The sequence below is a fragment of the Mus pahari genome, chromosome 20 (assembly GCF_900095145.1).
Source record: "Mus pahari chromosome 20, PAHARI_EIJ_v1.1, whole genome shotgun sequence".
Lineage (NCBI taxonomy): Eukaryota > Metazoa > Chordata > Mammalia > Rodentia > Muridae > Mus > Mus pahari.
In genome coordinates, this window is record NC_034609.1 from 43,134,559 (window position 1) to 43,143,127 (window position 8,569).

Sequence of the window (8,569 nt, forward strand, 5' to 3'; positions counted from 1 at the left end):
GCCCTGGCTGTCCTGGAACTCACTTTGTAGACCAGGCTGGCCTTGAACTCAGAAATCCGCCTGCCTCTGCCTCCCGAGTGCTGGGATTAAAGGCGTTCGCCACCACGCCCGGCTTTTTTTTTTTTTAACTATAAAGTAGTATTGCACTTAGGAATTTAGCTATAGAAATAAGCTACAGAGCTCTCACGGCAACTCTGGGCACTTGGGTGCGCTGGTCTGGAACATTCATCTAAGGGGTAACTTGTTCTAGGCGCCAGGGCTTCTCTAGCCGGTTGGAGTTAATGTGACTGTGTCTGTCCTCAGGGCCGGCAGGAGGACGCGGAGGAGTATCTCGGTTTCATCCTCAATGGACTCCATGAGGAGATGCTGAGCCTAAAGAAGCTACTCTCACCCACGCACGAAAGTAGGTTCATCTGGGTGTGACTGTTTGCCTGACAGTGGCTTAAAAGAAGGTCGCATGTCTGTGCTATGGATACATACACATGGGCATGCATGTCCATATGCAGGCACACACACCGGTCAGAAGTCTCCTGTCCGTCAACAGTGCTTAGGATACATTAAAAGCCAACTGTTGTTCATTACCTAGCATAGCAGTGAGAATGTTTGGCTTGGATAACTGAAATGTATCCAGCTCATGCACGTTTGTTATAACTTTTACTCTAGAGAGAGATTCTATAGGTTCTGTTCTGTTGCTGTGGGGAGGAATGGACGAAAGGGTTTGCTCTGGCTTAGGGGTCTGGAGAGGAAGGGTCCATCACAGCAGAGGGCATACTGGCAAGCTAGATGACCACATTTCACTCACAGGGAGCAGAGAGTGGACAGAGCATAGAGCCAGGCTGTAAGCCCCAGTAATGTACTTCTTCCAGCCAGCCTCTGCTGCCTAAAGGTCCCATGTCCTTCCTAAGCAGTGCCACCAGCCCAGAGCTAAGTGTGGAGTTCCTTGAGCCCTTGGGTACATTTCACATTCAAATGACATTTGAGATACAGAGAAACAGAACCGTGCCGTGAGACCCCTGTGGACACAAGCTCACTCCAGGATGGGAGGTTGGAGATAATTGCCCCTTGCCGAAAGCATCCTCTGAGGGCGAAGCATCTTCCCTCAGGCCACTCACTACAGAGTGTCTTCAAATTTTTCCAGTTGTCCAAAGAGTGTGAACATCTGGATTTTGAGACAAGGTCCTTCTCTGAAGCTCTGGCTGGCCTGGACCTCTTAGTCTTTGTGCCCTGGCCTGTCTCAGTGCTCTGCCCAGCTAGGCAATCCCAGAGCTTGGTGTCTGAGAGTGTGTGGACCACAGTGCTCCCTGCTGCGCTGTGTCCAGTGCGGCTAGCTGCTTAAGTTGTTTGCTGTGACTTTAAGTGTAGATAGTACAGCTAGATTTTTTTTTTTTTTTTGAGACAGGGTTTCTCTGTGTAGCCTTGGCTGTCCTGGAACTCACTCTGTAGAGTAGGCTGGCCTCGAACTCAGAAATCCGCCTGCCTCTGCCTCCTGAGTGCTGGGATTAAAGGCGTGCGCCACCATGCCCAGCTTAGCTAAATCTTTTTATGTGTGTGGATTTGCTAGACAGGGTTTCTCTGTGTAGCCCTGGTTGTCCTGGACCCCACTCTGTAGTCTATCCAAGCTGGCCTTGAACTCACATATCTGCCAGCCTCTGTCTCCCAAGTGCTGGAATTAGAGGTGTGGGCCACCACTGCTTGGTCACCTGTTTTGGTTTTGGGGTCTTTGTGGGTTTTTTTGTTATTTTGGTTCTTTTACTGTGTGTGTGTATATATATCTCTGTGTGTCTGTGTGTTTGTGTCCATCTGCCCGCCCATGTGCAATTGTGATTGTGTGTGTGTACTAGAGAGGCTTCTGAGGCGAAGTGCAGGTCAGAGGACAATTTATAGCGGTTGGTTCTCTTCACCACGTGGCCCCAGGAATCACACTCATGTTGTCAGGCCTGGAGAACATGGCTTCGCCCGCCGAGCTTCTCCCTGGCCCTCATGAATCTGTTTCGCCAGTTCTTATCGTAGAATCTGTGCGGACGTGTTGCTTGGATATTTTGTCCTTGAAACCAGTAGCCTCAGCAGCCCCTCTCCTTTTCAGAGCACTCTGTTTCCAATGGGCCCGAAAGCCACTCGATAGAGGACGAGGAACTGGAAGACACGGGCGAGGGCAGCGAGGACGAGTGGGAGCGAGTGGGTCCCAGGAACAAGACGTCTGTCACCCGGCAGGCGGACTTCGTCCAGACGCCCATCACTGGCATTTTTGGGGGACACATCAGGTCTGTGCTTTCCCACATTTCCATGGGGGAGGTGTGACAGTGTCTGGATCCTGCCTGCCATCTGCCTTGCCTGCTTCCCCTTGCTCTCATTTGACAGTTGACAGTCGGGGTTTCTCTGTATATAGCGCTGGTTGTCCTGGAACTAACTCTGTAGCCGAGGATGGCCTTGAACTCAGATTTGCCTGCCTCCACTGGGATCAAAGGCGTGTGCCACCACTGCCCTGTTTTACTTTCATTGATGTTTTTCAACTTCCTTTTGGGAACCCAGGGAGTGTCAGTCATTGCCTGGCACGCAGGAGGAAGGCTGGAGCATTAGACCCTGGCAGGAAGGATTTCAGCTGGGTGTCACATCTGTCCCATCAGTCAGAGTCACCTCCCACCAGCTCTGCTTTGCTCGTAAACTGGGATACCAGGCTGTACAAACAAGATTGAATCAGAGTGTTCCCTGGATGAGGTGAAATTAGAGATGAGACATACTTACGGTTTTTATTCAGAAGAAGTTAGAAAAAGAAAGATGAAAAAAAACAACTGAGAAACAAGGTCGAGTTGCGCCTTACCCTCAAGGCTGCATTAAAAGTCCTGGTCCCCTGGGGTCCCCCAAGCCCTGTTGCACTAGAACAGGCTGTGACACTTTGTTAAACACCCCACCCCTACTCCACTTCAGTTTGCGAAGAATTTGGAAGTTGAGGTGTCTGAGCCAAGCTGGGAAATCATACAGATCAATTGCCAATCACACAGGCTGGTCGTCGGCGGAGTTATTTTTAAATTCAGGGTGGTTTGGGCTGTTCTGTTGTCTCTGGTCCTGTGATACTGAATAAACTTGCTTGCGTACTTATTCCTTCCCTGTTAGTTAATTTTAAGGGAAAGTGACAGAGAGTGGCCGCTTACTTTTGTTTGTTTTCAATTGCAATCTTTAGGTCTGTGGTCTACCAGCAGAGTTCCAAGGAGTCGGCCACTCTGCAGCCATTTTTCACGCTGCAGTTGGACATCCAGTCTGACAAGATACGCACAGTCCAGGACGCGTTGGAGAGCTTGGTGGCCAGAGAGTCTGTCCACGGTTACACCACCAAAACCAAGCAGGAGGTACGGTCACCGCTGGCTGAGGGAAGCTGACCTGAGCCTGCCTCTCACACAGTTGCTTTACTGAGAAGGCCCAGGTTTTAGGACGCAGTAGTTGATCCAGACGGACCCCTAGCTGTGTCTCTGGCTCTTGTGATCCAAGGGAATGTCTCTCTTCTGCCTCTGTTCCTCAGTTCCTCAGAATCTAATTCTGGGATCTGCGACCAGCCTACTTCTAGCAGAGGGAGGTGTTAGTGTGTGAGGGCGTTCTGGGCCCATCTGTGTTGCAGAAGCATAGATCTCCGGGGACAGACAGACAGACAGTCCAGATGCTTGCTGCTCCTTGATGTGGTGACAACGATGGTCTTGAATGTTCCCATCATGGACAGTCAGGACCTGGGCTTGCAACTTATGGAGAGGGCTGGTGTCTGGCTCTCAGTGGCCTGCCTGACTGCTCTGCAGTGGAGGCCATCCTCTCTCAGGTCCTTTGTGGCATTGAGGTCATAAGGCAAGATGGATGCTGGCTAGTTAGGGAGGCAGTGTTCTGAAGAGTTTTTGGTGTTGGAAAGCTGTAAACACTCAGTGGAGTGTAGAGGCTACAAGGTACAATAAGAGATCCCAGTTCAGACCTGTCTTAAGAAATGTCCTTTTGTGACCTGTGTACCGGGGACTGAAGACACCCCAGCCTCGGCTCCCTCTGAGGTCCCCTACTCTGGCCATGCCACACTCTGGGGACCTGCAGAAGGAAGGTCTCCCCTGTGTTGTCTGATTCCAGCCTGGTGGTTGTTAAGTAGCAGGAGCCAGGGACAGAAGCCTGGTAGCTGGCTGAGTAAGAAGTGCGGGACCGAAGCCCTGCAGCAGAGGGCAGTGCGGGTGTCCTTGTTCTGGCTGTGGGCAGCTGCTGGCTGGCTCCGCCCAGGTCTGTGGGTTTCTGTCTTTTAGCTTATTACTTAAATTCTCTTTCTCTTCAAGTAAATAATGGGGTTTTGAGGAAAGGAGTGAGCAACTGAAGAACCATTTGGTGGAGTAAAGGAGAAAACCAAAGAAACCCTAAGAGCCGGCACAGCCTGGAAAGTTGCGGATGGGCAGAGAGAGGCGCGGGCTCCAGCAGGGCATTCCGCACTCTCCTGAGTTTACACTCCATTAAGTTTTATCGTCGTTGCTGCTTAGGGATCTTAAAAGATTCAGGAGGTGGTGAAAGCACTCAAGGGCCCAGGAAGTGAGTGGCAGGACAGATGGCTTTAGGATTACTTGAGACATTTAGGATTACTTGAGACGTGTGTTTGAAGAAAGATACTAGACAGGTTTGTGAATGAGATGAAGAGACAGGCTGGTGCCTGCCTGCTCCAGCCTTTCCTCAGCCAGCTTGCTTCATAGCCATTGTGTGTCACTTGGATGGCTCAGTTGCAGGTGTCCCTAGGGGTGGGGTGTAGGTGTGGCTAGGGCTGGGGAGCCCCACAGGGTGCAGCTGCAGCCAGGCAGGCAGCCTGTAACCCCAGCTGCTCTGTCCCAGGTTGAAGTCAGCCGCAGAGTGACTCTGGAGAAGCTGCCCCCTGTCCTCGTGCTCCATCTGAAGCGCTTTGTCTACGAGAAGACAGGCGGATGCCAGAAGCTGGTTAAGAATATTGACTACCCTGTGGACTTGGAGATCAGCAGAGGTAATGCTTGCCTGGGACCCCCTCCCCCCAGCCCCCGTAGGCCCAGGAGCCTGTCACCACCCAGTCACCAGGGAGACCTTTAGTTAGGATTCTCTTTGTTTAAATTTATTTACATTTGTGGATTTCTATACGGAAGTGCTCATTAAGGTGGTATTCTTATTTTTAAATTTGCTTTAGGGGCGGTTTGCCTGTATGCTCGAGTGTGCCCGGTGTGTTTGTCTGGTGCCGGCAGAGGCCTAAAGAGGGCACTGGATCCCCTGAGGTTGGAGTTATAGGTGACTGTCAGCCTCCATGTTGGTACTGGGAATCAAACCCAGGTCCTCTGAAATTAGGCAGTGGGTTTTGTTTTGTTTTTTGGTTTTTCGAGACAGGGTTTCTCTGTGTAGCCCTGGCTGTCCTGGAACTCACTTTGTAGACCAGGCTGGCCTCGAACTTGGAAATCCGCCTGCCTCTGCCTCCCAGGTGCTGGGATTAAAGGCGTGCACCACCACGCCCGGCCTGGCAGTGGTCTTTAAACTACTGAGCCCTCTATCCAGATCCCCCTACTTTGCCTTATATTTTAGCTAAGTGTTTTATCTTTAAGGCAGGATCTCAATATGAAGAAGTACTGACTGGCCTGTAGCTCACCATACAAACTAGGCTGGCTATGAACTCTTATTACAGTGATTTGCCTGGCGCAGGTAGTAGCAAAACGTAGTTTGACTAAATCAGAAAGCAGAAGAGCAGCTAATGCCAGCAGGGTCTGCCCTCTGCCCACACAGCAGCACGGTGCCTGTGCAGAAATGTGCTGGCTATTGCCTTCCATGGCCCTCTGTGGCCCAGCATACCTGCCCGGTGCCCTGCTGAGGCGTCTCACTAGTTCTGACAGCCCTAAGAGACAGGTAGGTGCTTACTATAAATGCAGGTTGAAGGAAACCTTGTTTAAATAGGTGTGTGTGTGTGTGTGTGTGTGTGTGTGTGTGTGTGTGTGTATGTAGGCAGGCATGCATACCAGAGCACATACGTGTTGGCTTAGGAGGTGAGAACTTAACCTTTGATGTCCTGGCCTTCATGTGGAAATCAGAAGGCACCTTGTAGGAGTTGGATCTCTCTGTCCACCATGTGGGTGAACATCTTAGATGGTGCCAGAGTGTGGCACAGAGGACCAAAAGACAGCAGTGTCTTGCTCTGATCTGCTCTGCTCTGAGCTCTGGTCCTCCTCTGTCCCAGCACTGCCAACCCTTATCTCCTAGTCCAGGAGCTGGGTGTGTGCTTGCCTCCTCTGCTCTGTGGCTGTCTGGCCCTCAAAGTGGGGTGTGTGTTTTTCGGGGGGGACCCCCCTCACCAGCCAGCACTGCTGCTCTGTGGAGACTTTGTTGAAGTTTTGCTGTTTTGTTTTTCAGAACTACTTTCTCCAGGCGTCAAAAATAAAAATTTTAAATGCCACAGAACCTATAGGCTGTTTGCAGGTGAGTGTGTTTGCCTCTGGTCCCCCCAAAACACAGTGAACAGAGAGTCTAAGGTGCCAGGCAACACTGTCCTGGGTCACACTCCCACAGAGCTTGTTCTAGGAGAGCCTGGTTGTCAGGAAAGCATTCAGGACCGTGTTTGCCTTGAATCGTGGCTGACAGGAGAGTGGGGTCTTACCGGGTGTCAGTGTCCACCTGAGTCAGTAGCCTGCAGGCCCTAGTGGAGCCTTTGGAGGGGGTCAGTGAGGGTGGGGGTCTGTGGCAGCGGGGTGAAGGACTTTTCTTATGGGTTGCCTGCTTGGGGCTGTCTTCCAGTGGTCTACCACCATGGCAACAGTGCTACAGGCGGCCACTACACTACGGACGTCTTCCAGATTGGGCTTAATGGCTGGCTACGAATTGATGACCAAACCGTCAAGGTTATTAACCAGTACCAGGTGGTGAAACCGCCTGCTGACCGCACAGCCTACCTCCTGTATTACCGCCGCGTGGACTTGCTGTAACCGTGCCCGTGTGCCCGTGTGTGCCTGACGCTGCCTCCTACAGTTCCCAACTCACTCACTACCCACCTCTCTAGTGGCTCTGTAGAGAGACTGTCCCTCTGCACCCGTGGGCTTGGATGGAAGGTGCCTGCGGGCCTGCACAGCACAGCTCGGCTGACTGACTTCAGAGACTGGACTGTTGCCTGAGTGAGGGTACACGAGAGCCGCCGCTTCTGAAGAACTGCTGGTTCCTGAGCAGAGGAGGTGGCTCGCACTGTGTCCCAGTCTGCGTAGTGGAATAAGTCCCGCACCAGCAGCTCTTGTAAATTTGTGAAAATGAATTTTATCTTTCCTTAAAAAAATAATTTTTTTAATTCATCACACTGTCCTCCTTTACCCTTTAGTTTTTGATAAATGACAAAAATGAGCCAGTCGTCATCGGAGATGAGATAGCTCTTACTTCAAAAGGAAATAAATACAAAAAAACTTGTTGCTGGTTTCTAATAGGAAACACATTTTAACAATTGGGAGAGGGAAACCGCTGACATAGAGACCACGGGTCAGACATGTGGGTAGACGTCAGGCTCCAGAGGTGGGTGATTGTAACTTTATTAACCATGAAAAGATTTCAAATCACATTCATGCTGTGTACACATGAACAATGGGCACAATGATGGACCGACAGTTCCCAGTGTCTGCTGTGTAATATCCTGCCACGCCTCTCTGATGCCGTGTCCCCCACGTACACAGTGTAGTGATTCCTAGGAGTATAAAGTTGTCACCTGTCAATAAAGATCACAAAGTTGGTTTCAAGCTGTGTTTCTTGGTGTGCTCAGCCTTCCAACTCAGCCAGGACCCTGCCTGTGCTGGGTTAGTGTGGCTGATGCTGAGGGGGGGGGGGCTATCCTCTGACCTTGTGACTTATGTCTTCCCTGAGTATTTCTGATGCTGCCTCAGTTCCTGGCAGAGATGAAGAGGCCCCTGCCAACCATAGGAAGTCTGCTGTGCACGGGCTGCACAGGGCAGCACAGGGCAGGACTTCCAGTGGCTTGAAACATTTTACTCTGAGCGAGCTCCTTCCGTGAAGGGGCAGTGTTCTACCCAAGTCCTGCTTAGCCTCGCTTCAGGATGTGGAGCTGTGTGGCTCCTGTGCTTTCTGGGAACCGGGTGACAGCCAGAGGGACTGGGGCGCTCCCTCTCCATAGGATGTTGCTGGATCACGAGTCAGCACACCATTCCACAGCTGGGGCTTGCTCACTGTGCCTCCGCAACACATACAGAAAGCCATTACAAGAGGCTCTGTACATGCCTTCCAAGTAGATGAGCAACCTGCATGTGTGCAGGTGAATTTCACCCCAGTACCGTTGGAGCCTGTGTTGTCCTGAGAGATGACGGCCATGCAGAACGGGGAACAGCGAGGAAGTGAATCGGGTGCAGCACACGGGCATCTCTGTCTGTTAGCGGCTTTGCTGTTCTTCCTGGGGGCTGTCTTACATGGAGTGCCTAGACTTTTGACTTCGGCCACTCTGCTGCCAGAACGGGATTCTGCTCCCTTTCCTGTGTGTGGCTCAGGTCAAGAAGAAGGCTGGCATTGGAGGGCAGCACTTAATTTAACCCCTTCCTGATTACGCTGCTGGCACTGGGCAGCAAAATGTTTAACT

At 51.4% G+C, this 8,569-nt stretch overlaps 1 protein-coding gene across 2 annotated transcripts in view; it reads left to right on the plus strand.

Annotated features, from left to right (window-relative positions):
• The window catches only part of Usp10 (ubiquitin specific peptidase 10), a 50,948-nt gene extending 43,230 nt beyond the window's left edge, over positions 1–7,718 (plus strand). For both annotated transcript variants that reach the window (XM_021220091.1, XM_021220092.1), the window contains exons 9-14: positions 304–403; positions 2,084–2,261; positions 3,179–3,344; positions 4,834–4,978; positions 6,361–6,426; positions 6,742–7,718. In XM_021220091.1, coding sequence (XP_021075750.1) covers positions 304–403; positions 2,084–2,261; positions 3,179–3,344; positions 4,834–4,978; positions 6,361–6,426; positions 6,742–6,929 — 843 coding nt within the window. In that variant the 3' untranslated portion in view covers positions 6,930–7,718. The remainder of the gene's footprint in view (positions 1–303; positions 404–2,083; positions 2,262–3,178; positions 3,345–4,833; positions 4,979–6,360; positions 6,427–6,741) is intronic.
• The last annotated feature ends 851 nt before the right edge of the window (positions 7,719–8,569 follow it).